Below are 24,624 nucleotides of genomic sequence, written 5' to 3' on the forward strand. Positions count from 1 at the left end.
TTCCATTGTTTCTTAGTGTCAGGCTGGGCAGGTGGAGCAGGTTGTTATATTCAGCTGGTTCTCAGAGCCACTTCTTCACAGGATAAATTCAATATACACAAAACCATCTCAGGCAAATACCTCTGGTTTGTGCATTTTGCATATGGACTTTGAAAAGTTCCTTCCAGTTCTGTTCTTGATCTAAGCAAGTATTTTGAAAGTGAAGTGTAAACTACTCTTCATTCCTCACCATTTGTTTATCGGCCTTAAGGGAAAAAGGAAAAGAATCATAAACAAGAAAAAAATACAGGGCACTTCAGGTTGGATATTACAAAAATTTTTTTCTCCAAAAGAGCAGTCGGGCACTGAAATGTGCTGCCCATGGAGGTGGCAGAGTCACCATTCCTGGAGGTGTTCAAGAAACATTTAGATGTTGTACTGAGGGACGTGGTTCAGGGGAAATATCGATGGTAAGTGGACAGTTGGGCTGGATGATCTTGGAGGTCTTTTCCAGCCTTGGTGATTCTATGTTTGGGCTTGCAAAGAAGTGGGGTTACTTCTGTAATGACACCTACTTGGCTTGTTCCCAGGATGGCCATCCATATGGGCTCAGGGAACAGGACTGTGTGTGCAGAGAGCATTTCAGCAATCCTGCTCTTCAAGGTATGGCTGCTCTCCATTAGAGGACAACATCGTACTATGCTCTTGGGAAAATTAGCACCTGAATCTGCTTTTGCAATGGGAACACTCAGCACTGCATTTGATGGCCTCTGCTCCAACCTAAGAAGTGAATTCTGGGTTTCACTTTATTACCTGGAGGTAACATTCCACCCATGGTACTATGAATGATCCATGCAAAATCTCTGCTTAGAGTGAAAGCAGTCCACTAAGTCTTTCTAGGGGAGTCCACCACAGAGCCAGCTGGAACAGCTGGTTACACTTTTGGGCAGGGTGCTCTATCAAGGAAGGAGCTCTGTATACGATGCTCCATGATGCACTGGTGAGCAGCCTCTCTCCGTAGAAGAAATCTAGGATGACTCAGTGTGTGTTAGATACAGACGGTGCAAATAACCCCTCTGGTTTCACAAAATCACTGAATGGTTGAGGGTGGAAGGGACCTCTGGAGCTAATTTTGCTCAGGTTCACAAGCAGGTTGCCCATGACCATGTCTAGGAAATGAATGCTCCACTGAACAGACCAGGGGAAAGACAAAAGACATTAAAACAACGTTTAGGAGACCACAGGGCAGATACTGCATCAAACAGCTCACCTAACCCTTCTGGATATCCAGCTTTACCAAATTAGCCTCCTCTTTCACTTCATGGGAGATTTTGTCTAATAACTGACCAGCTAACTGATCAGCTACACCCATTGCAAATGTGAAGGTGGTAGGAAGAGAAAAACAGTGCGTAAAGCATCATTCACCTGTTAAGCTTATCACCGATGGATATAACTGAGCCAGCAAGCTCAGCAGACTTGCAACAGAGAAGTATGAATACAAATCTACATGAAAACAGTTTGAGCTTTGAATTTTATACTCAGAATGAATACAGTCCTCTAGCTCTGCAATCCCAGCTGCCAGCTTTACCCAGACATGTTTCAGCATACAGCTGCCGGCCTTTCTGAGATCCTTGGCATCACTCTGAGATGGCCCAAGTGCATACATCTGCCACTTCTGGGAGAAAGCAGAGGGAAAGTCTTCAGAAAGACAGCAAAGTATAAACTGAGAGAGAGTTGAGATACAGCAATTGAGCAGCGGCTCAAGTATTCAAGAAGGAAACACACCTACATGGAAATGCATCATAGAAATAAATTGGACAGAAAAAAAAAAAAAAAAAAAAAAGGGCAGTCCAAAAACTAGCAGGGAATCACTGAACCTTTTTGGTGAGTCATAAGAGCCATCGGTGTTCACAGAAGTGCTGGAAATTGACATCTCAAAACCACTGAGGATTCACTCCAAGAAGCCCCATATACCAGCTCACCTCCCCCATATCTGCTCCACCAGCACACTCTGCAGGGTCATAGGACTACTGGTAGTCCAAAAGCTTGCTGAATCCTAGCCTCCACTGCATGCAATAAAAGTCATACCAAGCAATAAATAATTATTTGATGATTTAAAGTTATGTATCTCCTGCTTGAACAGTTTTCACCTTTGACAGAAGTAAGGGTTAAAAGATAAAGAAAGATTTCGGAAGAGAATTTGAGAAAAGCGGCCATAGTTTACTCTTAAAATTAGGCTTTCAGATGGTGACGTGATTTTAAGGTAAATATACATTAACTGTTTATTTGATAAGCTGAAGAGAGTTTGCAATTTAATTTTTGGCACTAAAAGTGTTCTAGAGAAACAAGTGCTCTAGTTGTACAATGGAGAATGTAAAAGAAAAATTGCTATGACAAACAGAATGTTTCCTGGTAAACACTTTCTAAGTCCATGGGAGTGGTACTTCACTGATCCAAAGCATTTGCTCTTTGAAAAGCAAAGGACAAGCAAGACAAACATAACTCTCTCCTGAAAGCCCAAGAACTTTCCATCCCCTAGTATAAGAAATAAAGCAAAGTAGGCAGGAAACTAGCATGGCTGAACAAAGCCATACTGCACCAATATGGTGGCCTTATAAGGTGAGTGACTTCATCAGTAGACAGAGGAAGGGCAACTGATATAATCTGCTTGGATTGCTGCAAGGCCTTAGATGCAGTCCCACATAACATTCTTGTTTCTAAATTGTAAAGGTACAGGTTTGAAGGGTGCACCACTCAGTGGATAAGGAATTGTTTGGATGGTTGCAGCCACAGTGTTGTGGTTCTACGTCCAGGTGGAGGCCAGTGACAAGTGGTGTCCTCCAGGCATCCATCTTGGGACCTCCAACCTCTTTATCAATGACCTAGGAGAAATGCAGTAAATTTCCTTGTAGGCTGTCCTTCTTTCAACAGAAGTTGGGACAAATTAAAGATGGCAGTGAGATGGCAAAGGGGTACTTAAGTTTGAAGAAAATCACCACCAATACTCACGGCACTAATCAAAGAAATTTTTGAAGCATGAATGACCAAACTCATGGAGATAATCACCCCACTGCAAAGGTGATTTAGAACTTTTGGGAAGAACGAATATAGAACTCCAACCTAAGAAGGGAAAAGAAGGAGCATTTGAATCATCGTAAATTTGGACTATGTCAGTCTGTTTCAATATAAAGGAAAATCCCAGATCAAAATTTTTTGGGGGAAAGTATATAAGGCCATAAAAGCTTTCTTGAGAACAAAACACATTCCACATGTTGAAGTTCCAGCCAGACATCAAGAGGACCTGTCAGATGGTGAGGCCTCACAGTAGCTAAGTCCTTAAAAGAGAACCACAAGTGCACAGAGTAGAAGAGTAAAAAAACAGTTACCCTGCTGCTGTGGTATGCAGCAAACCTACACACAAGATAAAATCCTGCTCGTGTTCAACTTGAGTTATGCAGAAGAAACAATGCTAAAGCAAAATAATTATGTTCAGTGACTGTATATGGTAAAGTACAACCAGTAAGAACTGGACAAAGCTAGAGATGTTAGGAGTTGTAATGGCACTCATACCTACCTTATCAGGAAAGACATTTAGGACCAGAATTAGGTCAGAAATGGAACAGTAAAAAACTAGAGTCAGTGAAAACTTGTAGTTGGAAAGAACTGGTTTTTGAGAGTAGCCTGAGGGGGAAAAATACAAAACAACAGAAAGATTGTCCCGAACTTAGAAGAATGGAAAATAAAAATAAAATCAAAGAGGGGCTGTAGATAAATCTTATAGCAGTAAGAGAATAGACATCTACAGACCTAGGTCACACTAAACAGTGGACCTGAGTCCACAAGGACAGCAGAGAAGCCCTTTGGGCAGCTCACTGCATTCTGTACCAGGCCAACACCTGGAAGCCTTGGTGCAGTGGGAATAGCATTGCATAGAATCATAGAATCATAGACTAGCCTGGGTTGAAAAAAAAACACAATGCTCCTCCAGTTCCAACCCCTGCTCTGTGCAGGTCGCCAACCAGCAGCCCAGGCTGCCCAGAGCCACATTTAGCCTGGCCTTGAATGCCTGCAGGGATGGGGCATCCACAGCCTCCTTGGGCAACCTGTGCCAGTGCCTCACCACCCTCTGGGGGAAAAACTTCCTCCTCATATCCAACCTAAACCTCCCCTGTCTCACTTTAAAACCATTCCCCCTTGTCCTTGCATCTCAATATCGAAAGGACTGTAATTTAACAGTTGCTCCAACTGACTCATTAGATTTAGGATCCATAATTAACAGTTCCACAGCTGTGAATAATCACTTGCATAGTTATGTAACAGCCAATTAATATTACTAGCTTGATGACTGGTTAATTGTAGTACATTTTATTGGTTAGTAGGATTACTGATTTTGATTACTTGTTGCTTTGCTTATTACCTCAAGTTATCTTCACTAATCAATAAACATCTTAATTAGTTTGTAGCAGGTACATCTCATGTTTCCAGTCCAAGAGGGGTGTATCAGCTGTCAGCTAACAGATGGATAATTGGCAAGATGAGTAAACTGAAAGTGACAGACAAGACACATTTCATCTTTATAAGACTTCTGACATTGTCCTATATGTTGTCATATATGAACAAAGAAAATGCACTTTGGATTAAATGCCTGTGAAGAGAAGACACACTTAGCTGGAATTTGGAATGTTTCAATTCGCATCTCACACTGATGTGAAGAATTCGTACCAGGTAAGGGCCCTGAGGGCTCCCCTGTTGCAGGAGGCAATCACTGTTTTCACTGTTTACTTGCACAGTTGAATAGGAAGTCCAATTATTAAAAATTTCACTGGCACCAAGCTGGTTTATGTTCCACACTGTGTAGAGGATGGGATTGGAATTTAAAAAGAGCCTAATAAATTGGAAATGCTGTCTGGGATGATAGAAGATAAAGCAGAAGAATAACAAAGGACATTAAACCCCCCTCTATGGAGGCATTCAAGGCCAGGCTGGATGTGGCTCTGGGCAGCCTGGGCTGCTGGTTGGCGACCTGCACACAGCAGGGGTTGGAACTGGATGGGCGTTGTGGGCCTTTGCAACCCAGGCCATTCTATGATTCTATGATTCTGTGATTCTGTGATTCTATGATTCTATGATTCTATGATGCTATGATAAATGCAACTGGATGATTACAAGCCAGAACACAACATGGCAGGAAACAACCTAAAGTTTTAGAATGGATTTAAAAAAAAAAAAAAACACGTTTTATTCTGGGGTGCATTAGCCACCGTCTTATTAATAAGACCTATAAGTTAGTTATTTCATTCTTCTCACTATTATAAGTCATAAGTTGTCATATTGACATTCCAAAGAGGTTTCTCATATATTGCTCTGTAAATATTAGTGCAGAAATTACTCAGAATGTAAAACCTGTACTGCACTTTGTGGAAATTCCTAGTGCAAATTTTTAGAAGAGAGATGTGCAAGCTTAACCTTACACCAGGCTAAGTAATCTGCTTGATATCTTAAAATATTGTATAAATGCAGTAAACAAGAAGTTGACTTATTTCCTTCAGGTACTTGAAGCATGCAGTTCTTTTCTACTGGAAATTTACACCTGTGATAATGCTACTAACTTCATTTCTCCATTTTAATCAACATTACCCCTCCAGCAGTGGGACCTTTGGTGAGGGTACATTTGGCCACACATGGTATGGAGACCTTTCCCAGCTACTCAAGTGGAATTGATAACTTTCAGAAGAAAAATAGAAGCAAACAGACTGAGCAACAAGAACAGAGGGATTTATTTATTCTCCTTTCATGAGGAAGAAAGAACTAGACCAAGATGAATACATGATCACAAAAAAAATTGCAACCTGCAATGTAATAATAATAATAATCCAAGCCAGAGTGCTGGGTGGCCCATAGGCTGCAGTGAATATTTTTTAAAGCTCTCACCACAGCTGCCCAGACTTGTGGTGTAATAAAGTATTCTCAAAGAGAAATCTGAATGTCAAGAATTATTGAAAAAGGACTTCAGGATCTGCAATCATGCAGCATCTCAACCTGCTAAAAGCAGTGCCTAACTCTGTAAAACCTAAATGAAGCACAGAAACAAACAAGTCACTTCAAAAGTAATGATGCCTATTAATTTCCCTGAAAACTAAGTTCTAACCATGAACACAAAGAGCACGGTAACACTGTTGGATAGAGCAAATTCTCAGCTACAAAACACTATTTTTCAAGGTAGTCACCACCATTATCTGTGCACTGTCACCAGCTGTGAACAACAGCCTGCATGCTGCACTCACAACAGTCTGCACCAGTGGAGATGACCACCACTGCTGCTATCACTGCTGTTGTGCAGTGATTCACTCCTCGTTGTGGAATTCAGTTCTACCCTTTTTCTTCCATTTCCACATCAGATGCCATTCTGTCAGACTGCTCCTCAGCTGCCATCTGTCACATGGCAACAACATGGAAGGGGATACTGGTGGGAAGGTTCAACCTCTACTGCCATCCCACCAACATCCACCTCTGATGATGTGGGCTAACATAAATAAAATAGGAGGCAATACTTTTGGAGCAGCCTTCCTATTTATTGAAGAGTCTGCTTATGACAGACAGTTTTAAAATTAAGGCCCAGAGACTGGAAAAGTCTTCTTTGTTTCTTCTTGGAAAGATGCTTAAAATAATTGCTACATTTTGGTGCTTTTTCCTGCAGATGAAACAGAGTCATGGTGGGAGAACTTAATTATTGATAACTGTTGATAACCTTTCCTTTCCCATTTTCTCTAATAAATTAGAAAAAAAATGTAATTCACACTGAATCACCCCAGTGACCTGGGACTAATGTGCTTAATTCTGCATATTTAGAGGAAGAGATGCAGATAAGTGCACAGCACAGTTAGATTTCCATCTCCTTCCCCTGTGCAAATAAATTACTTCACCCACTGTGTAGGAAACTTGGATGGATCCCTGCTCTGCTTGAATATGCTGAAGCACGTATCCCTCCTGGATGTGTGCCCTGATTCCTCACGTCACAGGGATTTGTGTCGGCTTGCACACTCTGTCTCTTCCCTCTTCTCCCTCTTCCCATTTACTGCTGGAAGTGGGGAAGATGCCCAGATAGAAGCGTCTCACACCATATTAGATGGCTCGGTGACCATAGTACATCTGGCACATATCTTGTGAGAGTCAAAGACCTGGCTGTCTTCCATGTCGTAACAGATTGGGTAGATGGGGAGGGAGAACGGTGGGTGCTGTGTACCTTGACTTCAGCGGTGTTCAGTGTTGCCTCCAACAGCACTCTCATAGGTAAGCTTAGGAATTTCAGACAGATGAGTGGGCAGTGATGTGCATTGAGAACTGGCTGACTGGCATTGCTCAGAGGGCTGTGATCAGTGGCATAATCTGGTTGGAGGCTGTAGCTAGTGATGTTCCCCAGGGGTCAGTGCTGGGTTCAGTCTTTTCCACACCTTCATGAGTGACCTGGATGAAGGGGTAGAATCTCAGTATGGGAAACCAAATGGAAAGGTATTCATTTCAGTTTTTAAACCAATAAAAACACTGCAAAAGTCAGAAAATGGTACAAAGATGACACCTTAAATTCTCTATAGTCAATAAATGCACTTGATTTTGGAATGGTAGGTGAAGCAAGGCCATCAGGCCCAAATCTTTGAAAATGATTTTTCTGGTCAAGTTGAACTTGCTGATACAGAGTTCATGAGACATCAGTCATCCAAAAACAGAGTCTATGAATATTTGTTTATAGTGCTTCTGAAAGAGCTTCTGGCTGCTGAGGGCACGTTTTTATGTGACTTATTCTCTGTACAGATTCATTTTGGGATGTTTGATCCATAGATAACAGACAGCTCCAGTTCTTAACACTCCTTTGCAGAAGAGCAGGAGATCAGATTCACTTCTCCAGGACTGAAATATCTGTAATGCAAACTAATTGCTCCAAATACCTTTAATTGTTAGTTAACTAAAATATGTTTTTAATTCTTGAATTATGTGTCCTGCTTTAAGGTGAGGCATTTAGAGCAATGCACATCCCATCTTAGAACTGACTACTTTTCTATAGTGACAAAGAGAACTGAGTATAGATGAAGACAACTACAGTACAGATTTTGGTAAGCTGAGTTCTGGTTATTAAAAGGCTAGTATTGGTATGTTTGGTTGTAGTGGTGGTATTAAATGCCAAAAAATAAAGGTTACTGTGGTCATTTGAAAATGAGTACTTTGAGTGGTACTGATCTCATCTGCCTTTCACCTGCAATTTCATCTGAATACAGGTTAGTGAAGACCACAGTCTGATATGTAATAAGCTTGCCAAAAATTACATATCTTAGTATGAAATGAGGCTCTCCCAGGAAACCCTTAAAATTCATAAAAGGCATTTAATCCAGTTGGGAGTCCAGAAAATGTTGTGGTGCCCCTGAGTACCCTGCCAAGCTCCAAATGCCCTTTGGAAGGGAACTGGTCTTTCTTGTGTCCTGTGTAACATTTTTAGCACTGCAATGTGCCTTGGACATCTTCATGGACGTTTCATTCTACTGCATTTAGATTTAGGTCTGCCTAAGCCTTGAAGAGGTCCTTCACTCTGATGGGTTAACTAGCTCAGATGCAGACTCCCACATTATACTTGCCCTCTTTTAGTTAGACACAATTATTTTCTATGACTTCTTTCAAAAGAATCTACTCATTAACTTATTAAGAATTGTCTGTATTTGCTTTTCCCCACCTTGACCACAGAAAAGCACTAACGTAAGCACGTGTATTTAGATATCTTCGACATTAGTGTGAATAACTGGGTACTTACCAATATCACAAACTTGCAAAAGAAATGTATTGGTTTTAGCCAAGAAGCAATTTCTTTACCAATTATTCTTCTACAGTTCATTATAGCATTCAAAAAGTCAATGTTCCAGACTCTGCTTCCTGGACTGTGTGTACATTTTCTATCTCTGTAAAAGGCAAAGGTATTACAGGATGTAGAAACCAGAACTCTATAGCTTCCATTACAGTGCTTATTTTTTTTCTTTTTATCAGGGCCTTTTTCATGCAGTTAAATACTCCCACTTCCCTCTTTTCCATCTATGCCTATGATTTCTGCTCGTCAGACTGTGGAATGGCCCCGTTTCAGCAAGGTGTGCAGAAAGCCCTCTCAACTTGCCAGGGTGTGTAATGCATCCCGTGGTAACATGAGTTCAATCCAGCCTTTATCAAGCACCTTCCCTCTTCATGGTGTTAAAACCTCTCTGCTGTTACAAACAAGGTGAAAAGCTGCTGCACAAACAAGTTTGTCCATGGCCAGATGCAGTTAATTCAATCATTATTACAATTAATATTGTCATTAATCAGCAGTAGCATTTCCAAATGACTCCTCATCGTGGTGTACTGTCACTTCAGATGAGGCATCTTTAATAAATTTTTTCATTGCTCTGAACATTTCCAGTGTGCTTATTGTGACCAGTCCAATGCAACAGACCATGTAGGACTCACTATTTGTGAATCAGATTTCCTTGTTTTCTTCCACATTTTAGCATGCTTTTCAGTCTTCATAAGTTAAACAGTTTTTGTCAATTGGACAATGTTATGCAAAGACCAATCCTCCTGCTATGCAATGCATCAAGTGTAGGAGAAGATCAAAATGGTTATGAGTAAAATGGAGGATTGACTTTTTACACAGGTAGGTAGTGATAGGACAAGAGGGAATGGATTTAAACTGAAAGTGGGGAGGTTGAGGTTAGATGTTAGGAAAAATTCTTCACTCGGATGGTGGTGAGGCAATGGAATGAGCTGCCCAGAAAAGGGTGGGTACCCCATCCCTGGAGACATTCAAGACCAGGTTTCATGGATTCCTGGGCAGTTTGGTCTAATGGTTGGCAAGACTACCCATGGGAGGGAGGTTGGGACTAGATGATCTTGAGTTTCTTCCAACTCAAGCCATTCCATGATTCTATGATTAAGGCTAGAACATTTTTAAAGAATTCATGGCAAAAGGCCCCATATTACCATCAGTACTGACATGTTAAAGAAACACCTTTTCCAAGCAAATGCCTGTAGCAAACAAAAAATGCATTCATGTGAAATGCTAGTTGTTTGTATAGCCTGTTTCAGACAAAGATATCTACAGCTGAAGTCATTAGCTACGTAAGCTGAAGGTGAGCTGTGATGAGAAGTCATGCTGCGGGTCTGCTTCTGGCAGTGGACCTGAAAAATCACCTATAGTCAATAGTGCCTGAAATGTTTTGTTTTTAAAGGGAAAGCACATTTCAGCCATGAAAGACAGCAGTTGTACCGTAGTGGGCACTGATCTAACTGGTACATCTACTTGGACTGAAAATGGTAAAAAAAAGCCATGGAGAATGTCTTTGCTCTCCTAAGGCATAATAGCAAGTGTTCCTATAGGAAGGGTAGAGTTGTTGCACCTGCTCTCAATGCTAACTGAATACACAACTCCTCCAGATCGTTGCAACATTATTGTTTTTATGCATATTAGAATTGTGCTGTTGTCAGAATTTTCAACATGCAAGTTGTCCATGCTCAGCATCTCCAAATCTGTAATCCAATGACCTTCAAAGATTCTGCTGCCATTAAATTCAGGGGGACTGAAAATATGAAGAAACTGGAATTTTGCCTTCCCTTGTCCTCAGATCAGATTCTCATAGTTCATATTTACTTAAGGGCTGGAAGAATTTCCACAGTCAAATCTCTCCAGATGAATTTGTTTATATTTTAAAATAACTTTCCATAGATTTTTCCATAGATCTATCTACTTTTAAAATACATACATAAAATCACGGAATCATTAAAGTTGTGAAGACCTCTAAGACCATCCAGTCCAACCATCAACCCATCCCCACCATGCCCACTATCCATGTCTCTCAGTGCCACATCTACCTGTTTCATGAACACGTCCAGGGATGATGACTCCACCACCTCCCTGCACAGCCTGTGCCAATGCATTAGCACTCCTTTGGAGAAGAAATTCCTCCTAATATCCAACTGACCCTCCCCTGGCACAACTTGAGGCCATCACTTCTCATCCTATTGCTGCTATGTGGGAGCGGAGGCAGACCCCCACCTCACTAAAGATATTAAGCAGGACAGACCCCAGTTCTCACTCCTGTGGAACACCACTCATGACCAGTTGCCAACTGCATGTAACTCCATTCACCACCATCCTCTGGGCCCAGCCTTCCAGCCAGCTCCTTACCCAGTGAAGAGTACATTTGTAGAAAACTGTGAAATCAATCCTTTTTTATTTTCTTCATTTTTTTTTAATTAAATTACTCCACCCTTTCAGGTAGTCCACTTAAGTAAGAGAGAGTTGGTATGCTGAATTGCTCTCAGTACCTTTGACCAGGATGTCAGTTTTATTAATCTCTGTTTTCTTCCCAATTCTTTTACCCATTGACTATGATTTGTAACATATCTGAAAGATATTCTTTGTAAGATAAATGAATTTGATTATTTAAACAGGTGTGGTGCATTTTAAAGAAATAGTTGCAAAATATTATTTAATTTTAACAACACAAATAAAGCTCAGGTGACTGTAGCAATTTAATGAAAATTACTGGGTGTACTGGATGGAGTGATTCAGAGGGAAATGTGTGTTTTCACTTTAAATCTTTCAGTCAGGCTTAGATAAATATTTTCTATATGGTAGAAGGGAAAAAGGCAAAACAATCACCCAAGACACTGAGTAGGTGGAACTGCTAGATTCTGCCTCTCCTTACAGTCAATAGAGAGATGCAATCTTAGTAGTTTACTGGGTAGTTTACTGGGCTTCTTACAGTAACTGTAATCTCATCAAAGTTACCACAAGAAAAGCTTTCACAGAGATAAAACACCCTTGCCCTTCTATGAGAACACTGAAGGATGTAGGAGAGCTAATGACTTCCCATTATACAAAAAAAAGAACAAAAGCAACTGTGTTGCAAAGGAGCTATAATCCAATATTAAAATGCTGGCAATATCAACAACTTCAGAAGTTCTGTAGAAAATAGGAAATAAGGAAACAGAATTCAGTTGTACTATGAACAGTAAACTCAGCTGAGCATCAACCAGAATGTTGCTCAGTGAGGAGGCACTGAAGTAAAGGCAAGGATGAGGAAGGGAACTACATGTGCAGAATGAGGAGATGCTTTATGACTTCTAAAAGCCAGCAGGCACCATAGAAGGAAGCAAGGCAAGTTGCATTTCAACAGAGCAGAGATGAGAATTGAGGAGCTGTCAAAGTTGACACAGTGATAATACTTCATTAAAGCCAGTGGAAAAAAAAGATGATACAAAGGGTGATTTAAGTAATGCTACCCTGAAGGAAAACGAAAATCAAGCACAAGCTATGCATCCAAACATCTCTTCAAAGCAAGGGGGAAGAGGTACACACCTGTTTTGCAAGTAGGTTACTCTCAGCAATACGTGGAATCACAGTCTTTATGGTGCCTATAAGTAATTCCTTGTGCCACAGCCCGTTGGCCTTGGTGAACTAAAGCTATATATATTTTATATATTAAACTAACGTTCAGAAGCTACCTAACGAAAATATCACCTTTTCCCAGTGTGTTGATCTTTCTGTGCATAGCCTCTAAGTGATTGTCTTATGTGACTTATGTCTCTACCTCAAAATATTTATGGCATCCTTTTGCCAGCATCAGAACAGAGAATTGCAAAGCAGCATCCCTAAAGTTGAGCTTTGGTTTTGTGAACACATCAGTCTGTTTATCAGTCTACAGGGGTTTTTGTGTTGCAAAAGAACAGGCCCTTTATCTTCTCTTTTCCTGCCCCGGAGATGAGAAAAATAAAAATAAAAAGACAGAAAGAAGAACAATGCAGTTGGATTGGTTTATTTGCAGTCGCCTGTTCCTTAAGAAAAGTTATTTCTTCTAAAATGTGCAGCCCCAAAGGTGATGTCATTTATCTGTAATAAATATTGACAAAGAAAGGGAATGGGTATATATATACAACCCTAGCGTGAGGAGAGCCTCTAACTTCCACCACTCTTCCCAAGCAACAGAAGTATCTCCAGAAAAAGGTAATGTACAAAGAATTCAATTTCAGTATTAGAAATTGTTATCCACAGTTACGTGGTCAGCATTAGTTGGGCATTGTGTTACGAAGGCTAGTGTAGTTAATAGCTAAGTTTTACCAGACCTGGTAATTAAAAGAAAATGTCTCCTTGTATTTATCACAGAGGCAGAGTTTTAAAAAAATGAATTATATTTTCTGCTTTGAAAGCACAGCTTCCACCTGTCTGGGTGAGAAATCTCTGAAGTGAAGTCTAAATCATGGTCTTTTAGTTCAAAAGGTGCTCTTCAGATAAATTAACCCATTTTGCACTGAACTGTGGTCAATAACAAGAAATACATTTCTATTTAATGACTGCTATTTAAAATTTATTTCTCTGGAGTATGGGGAAATACCAGTACATCTGATATTTCTTCAAGGCAGAACTTCTTGATTGTCAGAATGGCAAAGCACTGGCACAGGCAGCCCAGAGAGGTGGTAGAATCTCCTTCTATGGAGATACTCAAGACTCATCTGGACGCTGACCTGTGCAATCTAATGTAGGGAACTGCTTTAGCAGAGGGGTTGGACTCAGTGATCTCTTGAGTCCCTTCAATTCTGTGCTTCTTTGGTGTGCCTTCAAAATGTTGCCATCTCGAGATGTCAAGTACTTGCCCAAACTTTCAGGTATACGCCATTTTAAAATATCTTTTATATATTCTAGTACACAGTAAGCTGATTGTGTCTTCTTAATGCAGAATGAAAATTTTGTTACAGAATACATTTGTATTTATTTACAATTTGATCAAAGTTAATTTGATCAAAGCTGCATTAAATGAAGAGAGGTTTCAAACAGAGCTACCTAAAAGCATGTTGCTGTGATCTGTCTTTTTGTAAACTTTATATGATTTACCTGATTGAATACTATTGACACAGGAGGGTAACAATATGTGGGAATGGTCATCTTCTAACTTTGAAAAAAATGCCAAATAAATTTATTCCAAGGAATCTTTATGAGGTTGATAGGAAAAGAGGGAATGGTCTTATGCTGAGACAGGGGAGGTTTAGGTTGGATATGAGGAGGAAGTTTTTCCCCCAGAGGGTGGTGAGGCACTGGCACAGGTTGCCCAAGGAGGCTGTGGATGCCCCATCCCTGCAGGCATTCAAGGCCAGGCTGGATGTGGCTCTGGGCAGCCTGGGCTGCTGGTTGGCGACCTGCACACAGCAGGGGTTGGGACTGGAGGAGCGCTGTGGGCCTTTGCAACCCAGGCCGTTCTGTGATTCTATGATTTGGTTGACATCTGACAATTGAAGAAGTGCAGCAGTATTTTAATCTGCTTTAATTCTGAATCTAGACATGTTTTGTGTTTCCTGTTGTTGGAGTTACAGAAAGATCCTCTTCCTTTGTGTAACTGGAGGAAGAGTCAGACAACAACTCAGCAGACAAAAATATCCCTCAGGTTTAGGATTTACTCTTCATTAACATGAGTGAGAGCCCTGTCTCTACTTCATGCAACTGACTTTTATCCTATGCAAGCCTGAGAACGCAAATACCTGAACGGCATGAAGTCTGTAGTGTGATAGGTTGCGTTACTGATTTGTATCATGTGACAGAGTACAGTACTGAAATACATGATCAATCTCTCTGCAACCTATCTACCATCAGGAATGTTCAGTTACTAGACCTTGTTCTCTGGGTATTTTCATAGGCTGAATCAACCTCATAAGGTTTCTTAGCCTAATCACAGGGCCATCACAATGTAACTATGGAGCCCGTTGGATTCAAACTCATATCTACATGGCACTGCTGGGGTGCCATTTTTATTGTTATCCATTTGGGAGTGGATACACGCAGCAAAAAATACAGCAGAGTAACCCAACAGTCTGTGCAGCTATTAGTCTGAACTCAGACCTCTTCTACCTGTGATGTCACATGTAAATGAAAAGGTAATTGTGTTGTCCCTTTTCTTTTTTGGCATAGTTTCCCCACAGGTAGAATGAAGCTCTGTATAGTCGAGCAAAATTCATAAAAGGTTCTCTTGTTCTAACAGTGGCTTGATTGCCATTTTCTGATATAGTGACCCACACCTTATGTTTGTTCATACATTTCCTGTGAATATTAGCAGTAAGATCTCTCAGATAGATGTAAAAATCACAAGGTACATTTATGTGCTGTGATTGAGTGAGGTCCAGTGCCAGTGGAATGTCTTTCCTATGTTTTAAACTGATGTGGATTAGTCATAAAATGTGAACATGAAGTGGTCTCACACACAAAGAATGACTTCATGTATTCCAGTCTTCCAGTCAGTCTTTCCCAGACTGACTGTCCAGGGCCGAATTTTGCTTAGAGATTGAACTGCAAACAAGGATTAAAAATGGACCTGTTTGTGCCTCATTAGAGACCTGAGTGCTGCTCTTGAAGATGAAATTTGATGTGCCTTGTATAAAAGCAAGAGTTTTATCAAAGCATCTGGGAAGAAAACTAACATGCTTTTTGTACAGCTGTCATTATTCTTCATTATTTTTCCTATAATAAAAAGAAATTTCTGACACTGCATGTGTAGATCAGACTCACCATGGAGGACTAAATAGCAAGTAAATCCACTGCCTTCAATACTATACACCCAGCATAAATGAGAGGGAAACCACATCACAAATTCAGACAGTTTCAGATATTAAACAATAAACAGGCTATTAATAACATTGTAAATGCTGTCTCTTCCAAGTTGTCATTCTAGTTCCTAACTAACTGAAAGGAGAATTAAGTGTTTTTCCAGGACCCATTAACCTGCAATTAATTCTTTGAAATGTGGACACATCTTTCAGGTCTTACCAGAACTAAAAGCCCTCTGCAGCCTTTCTTCACTTCTTCTGCTCACCTAACATCAACACATTTATTATAGTTATCACCCAGCACAGATTGAATGGTGGATTTTTTATATTGTCACCCTATATTCATGGTTTTAACAGCTGTACCAATAGTTTTCTTGGCAGCTAGGATTTGCTAGATCTCTACCAATGACCTGTAATGCTCACATTGTGGATTTTTTCTGAGTCCTGCTCTAAGTTTTATAATGTTCAACCAGTTCCATTGCTTCTCTTTTCCTTCTTTGCTTCGGTCTGTTTTAGGACAACTTGTTAAGCTCAAAGTCACTCTCATTCAGGATCTTGCCACATCTTCAGTCTTTAGAAAGAGATAATTTATTCTCCCTCATCTATAGGATAAAACATTTAATATTTGCTTTCCTTCTAACATGTAGAATAAATATTCCACGAATTTGACTGATCTAGAGGCTATGTATGTACTGTGCTATTTCCTTTTATAAAGAGTATTTTCAACTAATAACCAAGTGCATTATCTGAATATTTTGTTAATGCATTTGTTCAGATGGGAATGAACACCTCCATTTTATTGCATGATTATGATGCAGACTTCACAAAGAAACAGGGAACAGAACAGAAGCAGAAGCACCTCTTTATGCACTGAAACAAAGCTCCACTCCAGAATACCACCTTTCAGTACGGATGAAGCTTTCTTGAGCAAAACATTGCCATGACCCTGCTGTACACATTAATGAATTTTATTTTTTTATATATGAGGAGGCAAAGAATAAAGAAATAATGCAGATTTGGGATATACTGAGTAAAGAAATCAAGAGGAGTTTGATCTCTCTCTGAAAAGAAACTCACAGCTTTCTGGTACTGGTGGTCTCTGTCTCAATACAAGGTGAAGTCATCTCTCTGTAAGAGACAGTGGTGTCCATGCATCATCATATACTCATTTGTGCAGACTCAGCATATGCAACCGTATTTGGTAATGACTAAAATAATCTCCGATGTGCCATGCTTCACACTGCAATGTTTTCTCATCCTGCTTACATTCCACAGAACACCACAAACTTTGTGCAATAGAGATTAACAGATTTTTGTTGTTTCTTTGCCTGCTTTTCCTCCATAGAAATGGGTCCTCTCACTGCAATCATTTGCCTGGCTGCTTTGATACACCAAACTGATGGACAGGTAGGACCTGTCCTATTGAACGGACCGGTTCCAGGAAGGGTAAGCCTGTACTGGGGAAGGGATCTAAAGCAAAATAAGGCTGACAGAAAGCTCTTTGGGGGGGGCTTTTTGAAGCCAGCTAAAGTCGGCAGACTAACCATGAGCTAGCTGCTATTATGAAACGTGGTGGGACCACTCCCATGACTGGAGTGCTGTGATGGATGGCTACAAGCTCTTCAGAAGGGATAAACAAGGAAGGAAGGGTGGTGGTGTGGCTCTTTATATTAAATAGCATTTTGATGCTATGCATTTTGATGAAGAGCTTGGGGTTGGGAACGATAAAGTTGAGTGCCTATGGATAAGGATCAGGGGAAGGCCTGTAAGGGTGACATCTTGATGGGAGTCTGTTACAGACTGCCTATAGACTTCAACTTCCCTGATATATGTTGGAAACATAATACAGTGCAGAGGAAGCAATCCAAGAGGTTTCTAGAGTGTGTAGAAGATAGCTTCCTTATGCAGCTGGTAGGAGAGCCTACCAGGAGTGGTGCCCTGGTGGACCTGCTCTTGACTAACAGTGAAGGACTGGTGGGAGATGTGAAGGTTGGGGACTGTCTAGGGCAGAATGGCCAAGACAGAATTATAGAGTCATCTACTGTTGGAGATGTCAGAAGGGTGACTAGCAAAACTGCTATCTTGAACTTCCAAAGGGTGGACTTTGACCTGCTCAGGACACTTGTTTTAGGGGTCCCGTGTGTCCTGAAGGGTCCAGGGTTCCAGAAAGCCTGCATGCTGAGATGGAAATCTTAAAGGCACCAGAACAGGGTGTCCCTGAATGCCCTAAGGAGAGCTGCAGGGGGAGAAAACCAGAGTGGATGAACCAGGAATTCTTGTTGAGACTTTGGGAGAAAAAGAGTCCTCCACAAAAAGGGACAGGCTACTTGGGGAGACTACAAAGAAGTAAGTAAGATATGCAGGGAGGAAATTAGAAAGGCAAAAGCTCAGAATTGGTGAACTCAGAAATGAACTCAGATTGGCCACTGCAGTAAAAGAGAACAAGTTATATATTTTACAAATATATTAACAGTAAGAGAAGAACCAAGGAGAATTTCCATCTTTACTTGATGCAGTGGGGAATGTGACCATTGAGGACAAGGAGAAGGCTGAGGCCCTCAACGCCTTCTTTACATCTGCCTTTAATAGGCAGATCAGTTATCCTCAGGGCGCTTTGTGCCCTGATCTGGAAGTCTGGGATGCTATGCAGAATACACCCCTGGTGATTCAGGTGGAGACAGTTAGAGAGCTACTTCTCCATTTGGGCTGTTACAAGTCCATGGAACCAGACAGGCTCCATCCTAGGGTGCTGAGGGAGCTGGCAGGGCTGATTGCCGAGCCGCTCTCAGCCATCAATCAGCATTGTCTGGAGAGGTCCCAGAGGATTGGAGGCTTGCTGATGTGACTCCAGTCATTCCCAGATGAGGGAAAGGCAGTTGATGTAGTCTACCTAGACTTCAGCAAAGCCTTTGACACGGTCTCTCACCGTATTCTCCTGGGGAAACTGACTGCTCTAGCCTGGACAGATCTACCCTTCTTTGGGTAAGGAGCTGGCTAGAGAGCCATGCCCAGTGGGTAGTGGTTAATGGAGTGGAGTCCAGCTGGTGACCCCTTACAAGTGGTGTCCCCCAGGGGTTGGTACTGGATCCCATCTTGTTTAATATCGTTATTGATGACCTAGATGAGGGCATTGAGTGCACCCTCAGCAAGTTTGCAGATGACACCAAGTTGGGAGGTGGTGTGGATCTGCCTGAGGGTAGGGAGGCCCTTCAGAGGGATCTGGATAAGCTGGACCGCTGGGCTGAGGTGAATGGGATGAGGTTCAACAAGGCCAAGTGCCGGGTCCTGCACTTTGGGCACAACAACCCCATGCAGTGCTTTTTCTCTCAGAGAGTGGTCAGGCACTGCAATGGCTGCACAGGGAGGTGGTGGAGTCACCATCCCTGGCAGTGTTCAAGAGGCATCTTGATGAGGAGCTGTGAGATCTGGTTTAGTGCTAGTGGTAGCAATGGTGATGGGAGGACAATTGAACTCGATGACCCTTGGTCCTTTCTAACCTTGTGATTCTTTTATTCTGTGATTCTATGACCTAAGCAAAATAGTTATCTAAACACATTGTGTAGATAGCTGATGTGGTTGAGTGATCTCTAGAACTTTACAATACAGAGTTGAAATTATTGTTAGCACATATTATAACATATAAAGATCTCTGTTTCCACAATAAAGATGAATTCTTGTTTTCCTGAGGTTTTTGTATTAAAATGTTTCTTCTGTCTATCTAAATATTCTCCTTTTTGCAAGAATAATTCTAAAACTACTTATTCCAAACGAAATAGATGAACTGATAATATTTTAAAATAATTAATCTCAGTGTCAGAAATGCAGTTGTTTCTCCAAGAGAGTTAATATTTTAAGGTGTAGATATCCACTGCATAGACATTTGGATGTGAGCTATTTATCAAGATCCACTTAATAAGGAGAAAAAAAAAAAAAAAGAAAAGGAAATAGGTCTTCCAGGAAAGATGTTCACATCTTTCATTAGGATCCATTTCTTTACTGTGAGGGTTAACAGTCCTGGAGTAGGTTTCCTAATGAGGTGGTTGATGCCCCATGCCCTGTGTCAGTGTTCCAGAGGCATTTGAATAACATCCTCAATGTTATCCTTCAATTTCTGGTTAACCCTGAAGTTGGACTAGATGATTGTTGTAGGTCTCTTCCAGTGGAACTACTGGTTTGACACTTTCTAGGGTATCTGAGACATTCAAAAGATGCATTACAGGCTTTACAGAGAGCTGTACCTTTTGGAAGAAAATCTGAGACTCCCAGGGTATTTCAAATGATCGCAAGTATTTCAGAAGATGGTCTGCAAAATACCCTAAAATCTGATTCACCTTCACATACTTCCAAAGCTTGAAAGTGATAAGAGCCAGGGACTTTTTTAGTGCATACAAGAGGCTAAAGTAAGTCATGACATTTGGTTCCAGAGCCAAGCGTTCTCCACATTTGATGTGGAGACATCTGAAGTTAGAATTACTATCTTCTATATTCATTTAGGGTCATGTCTTCTTATGAAAAGTGCAGTTTAAACGAAGGACGAGAGAGGAAAAAAAAAAAAAAAGCACATAGAAGAATAGAAGAATCGATAAAGGAAAGCTAAGAATTTCCAAGTTCTCAATCAGTCTTGTTTATAAAAAATCAGAGAACTAGAACCATCATTGCTATTGTTTTCCAGGTGCTTCCTGGCAACCGAGTGAACCTGAACTTCCCTTTTAACATTGGATACCCACGAGGGAAACCCCGTTACCAAAACCCACCGAAATACAATGGTAATCGGATAAAAAACAAAAAAGTGGTTCAACAAGATCTTGTTGCTCTCAAAAACAAGCAGATGATCCTTGAGGAACACAATGAAATACGAAGATCTGTAGTTCCAACAGCTAGGAACATGCTGAAGATGGTAAGTGATGGATAGCTAATAAGCTGCTTTCAAGATGATTAGCAGAATGTTGTATCCTTCTAAACACTCCACACTCAGTGAATAGAGAGGACAGGAAAGTTACTCTGGAATTGAGATGAAAAAAAATCAAAATTATATCCCTTGGTTTTTACAGAACTCATGCTCTAAGCTTGCAAACTAAGATGCTGTAAGCACTTGTAAAGTCATTGCAAAGGTCTCAGAACAGGCCACGGGTGCTATCTGAAAACTCTCTCTTAGCCAGCAAGTCTTGATTTAATAGGATAAGAAGTAATGGGCTTCAATTGTGTCAGGGGAGGTTCAGGTTGGATATTAGGAAAAATTTCTTCTCAGAAAGAGTGGTAATGCATTGTGGCAAAGGCTGCCCAGGGCAGTGGTGGAGTCACTGTCCCTGGAGGGATTCAAGAAAAGGGTGGATGTGGCACTTACTGACATGGTTAGTGGACATGGTGGGAGTGGGTTAATGGTTGGATTGGGTCATCTTAGAGGCCTTTTCCAACTGTGATGATTCTGTGATTTGTGCAGTTAACAAAACTCAAGTCACCTGGCAAAAGTCCCTATGCTTAGGGTCATTTGTTTGGAGATGGTATGAACACAGGTTTGCCCCAACCGCATCGATTTATTGCTGTCAAACCTGTATTAACCTGGCTAGCACAGGGAGTCACAGATTCTTTTTGCCTTATGTTTGCTAAACATAACCAGCAACAACTCAGACACAACTTTTTTTCTTCTCCTTCAAGGACTGCACAAATTTTCTGTGACCTGAATGCTCCTTCCTTTGTGTCTTTCAGATGTGGAACGAGAAAGCTGCCAAAAATGCTCTGAAATGGGCAAACACATGTGAAATGCAAATCAGCCCAGTGCAGAACAGAGTTATTGATGGTATGGGAAGAACATGGGGACTAAACTTATGGGTTAATGATGACTTGCAGAAAGCATATCTGCATGTGAACTAGAAATAAGGATAAACGTTAATCTGCTTTTTATCTTTCGAGGATTTTTAAACACGAAAATGTCAGAGAAAGACCCAAAAGACAAACTGTTGGAGCCCGAGAGAGAGGGCAAGCTATGAACTGACCCTGTTCTTGTACCTTTCTTTAACTATTCTCTCTCAGTTCCTGCTGGAGACAAGTCAGTAGGATAGAGAAGTGTTGGTCTGACTAAGTACACATATTTTTGTGTCACATTTTGTAGTCAAATAACCATCCGTGACTGAAAGGTCACTGATATCAGAATAACACGCCTTGCCAGGATCAAGTGTACTCCAGGGGTTGTAGAGTGGTAATGCCATAAAAAATCGCCATTCCCTCTGTCATGCCTCCCACCCTACGACTTTCTTCACTCCTGTGTAATAAAATAGACATACTTCTACTTCAGGTATCACCTGTGGTGAGAATATCTTGCTGTCATCTCAACCAAAAACATGGGCTGAAGCAATCAAAGTCTGGCACAGTCAGGCCGCCAATTTCAAGTACGGTTTTGGAGCGACTACGAAGAGCGCCAACATCAAGAACTACGCTCAGGTATGGGGAAATGAAGTGAACTGCAGTGATACACTAGAATCACACGTGTACAGTTAGGGTTGCTGAGGGGTGTTTATTATCAAGAAAAGAAAAAAAAAAAAAACAAAATCAGTGCCATCAAACTGTTATCTTTTATGTTCTCGTCCAAAGATGACTGAAAAAATCTTTTCTCATTTACATCTGAGACAATGGAACCAATATCTAAGAGAGCTGCCCGGAAGAGAGGCGACCTGTAGAAAACATAAATGATAACACAGCCACACAAATAAATAAATAAATGATAACGATGCAATATTTTTTATTAGTAAATAATGGAAAAAACATTAAAATATATACAAATGGACAATGAAATGTCAAAGGAAAAGAGCTATGATGAAGCCATTCAAGTTGAAATTTCTATTATTCTCCCAAAATTGTGTCCAAAACATTTGGAAACCAGAAGACATCACTAATTCATTTTCCTATTTGTTCCTCCTGACAGCTAACTTGCAAACATAACAAACAGAGAGTGAAAATGAATAAATAAATGAATAAATCTATCTTTTGATTTAAAACGTAGTGTGAAATACATTTGAAATACAATTTCTGACATGACTTCACTGTTTTTTATTCTACAGCTAGTGTGGTACAACAGCTACCAGGTTGGGTGTGCAGTTGCCTACTGCCCAAGGAACCAGTACAACTACTTCTATGTTTGCCACTACTGTCCTCCGTACGTACTGCTTTTTGGTTCTCTTGAGATGTTCTAGACATGGTTTTAGAAAGTCCTGCAGTCTGTTGAGCATGTGTAGGATCAGCTGCCTCCAGTTTGTTTTGGCCATTTGGAATTTTGAAAAACGCTAATGTGAATTGTTGCTTTAACTTCATGTTTAGTGTTATCCATGTTGAAACTGGAAGTAGGGAAATATTAGCATATGAATGAAGACAGAAAGGTCTGTGTAAGGGTCAGGCATCAAACACGAGCCATCCTGTAACTCTGAACACAAAGAAGATAGACACAAGCGAAAGCCAACAGCAAACGAATATTCACAGAAGAGCGAATCTCTAACACCTGCATGTCAGAAGGTTGCTGCCAAGATAATTTCCTTATGTGCTGGAAAGCCATTAGAAAAGCAGAACAAGGAAGCACGTAATTTTTTAAACTGGTAATGCTATACAAAGGCAAAAAGCCAAGTAGTTTTCTTTCCCTAAATGCCTCCCGTTTAAAAACAAAAATCAGGTATTCTACAAATAGCCCAAACTCAAACAGAATAATCATTTTACCCAAAACTTGTTGTTGTCTTTCATTGTGATGAAAAAAAGTAAGCTGTCAGTGGCTCAGAGCTGCACTTTGATCTCCTGGTGTTCGTTTCTTTAACATTTCAGAGGGAATAACATCATGCAAGTGGCTGCACCTTACAAGAAAGGACCCAGATGTGCAGACTGTCCCGGCCACTGTGAGAGAGGGCTTTGCAGTAAGTGCACGTACTTTCCTCCTTAAAACAAACTGTTGTGCTGCCTCATGCAATGACTTCACTCCCTTATAATGTGTCTCTCCATACCTAACCTTTTATTACCTTCACGCAACCTTTGGCAGGAAAGATGTCACAGAACCGCCCCTTAATTTACTTCCACCTAACATAACAGTGGTTAAGTAACTACTGACAGGGCGTGAGCAGATGATCTCCAGAGAACCCTTCCAACCCCCTCACCCACCGTATTCGGTGCACGGCGTTGCTGCAAAGATGTGCACGATTAGATTGACAGTCTTCTGCTGCCCTCTGCAGGGAAGCTCCGGTCACAGTGTCAGGATGTGCTTCTACATCCAAGGGCACGTCTGAATTGTCAGCTTTCACGTGTGTCCCTATGGACATAAAGATCTCCACCTGCCCCTGGCTGTTGTAGAATTCCATGTGGAGCAACTCAACTGTTTTTCTGTCTGCTTCCCCTTCTATGAGCAATTTTATTCTTATATACTCAGTTCTTATTAAGTATTCTTATATACTTATATGCTTATATACTCAAGCAATTTTAACAGCTGAGCACGGAACTATAGAATACCAAGGTCAGAAAAGAGCTCCATGATCATCTAGTCCAACCGCCTGCCAATATTTCCCCAACAAATGTACAAAGACTGCTTAGACAAGAAAACAAATGAAAAAAAAAAAAAAAAAAGAAAAAAAAAAAAAGCACTTTGTAAAATTCAGAAGTATCACAGTAGGACTGTTATTTTTTCTTCAATTAATACATTTCGTGGCCTTTGTCTGTTCTGTTTCAGCCAATCCTTGCAGACATCGAGATGCATTTCCAAACTGCAGAAATATGAAAAGCTTGTTTGGCTGTAAGCATTCAATGGTGAAAACGAAGTGTCCTGCCACCTGTAAGTGCACCACTCAGATTGTATAAAGGCCTGGAGGATGTCATTGCAGCTGCTTTGGAACTTATGTACGAGGAAAGAGTAGAACTGGGAAGAAAAAAACATTCATGCTCAGTGTTTCAGCTCAGATTGACCTGAATGTAACTTGTTTATGAAATCACATAATTGTTTCAGTTCCAAATTAATCTGGTGGCTCAGATAGACTCTGATGTTATGTTAGGCTTTATAAAAATCATGATTAAGCTATT

At 40.7% G+C, this 24,624-nt stretch overlaps 1 protein-coding gene across 1 annotated transcript; it reads left to right on the forward strand.

Moving 5' to 3' along the window:
* Positions 1-570: 570 nt before the first annotated feature.
* Positions 571-24,405, forward strand: LOC306958824 (serotriflin-like; the record flags this gene model as incomplete). Its single annotated transcript, XM_079550410.1, has 7 exons — positions 571-642; positions 20,255-20,479; positions 21,289-21,379; positions 21,875-22,020; positions 22,638-22,732; positions 23,386-23,474; positions 24,278-24,405. 7 exons carry the CDS (start codon positions 571-573, stop codon positions 24,403-24,405), a joined length of 846 nt encoding a protein of 281 aa, XP_079406536.1.
* Positions 24,406-24,624: the final 219 nt, after the last annotated feature.

The sequence above is a fragment of the Tetrao urogallus genome (assembly GCF_951394365.1).
Source record: "Tetrao urogallus genome assembly, chromosome: 2".
Taxonomy (NCBI): Eukaryota; Metazoa; Chordata; class Aves; order Galliformes; family Phasianidae; genus Tetrao; species Tetrao urogallus.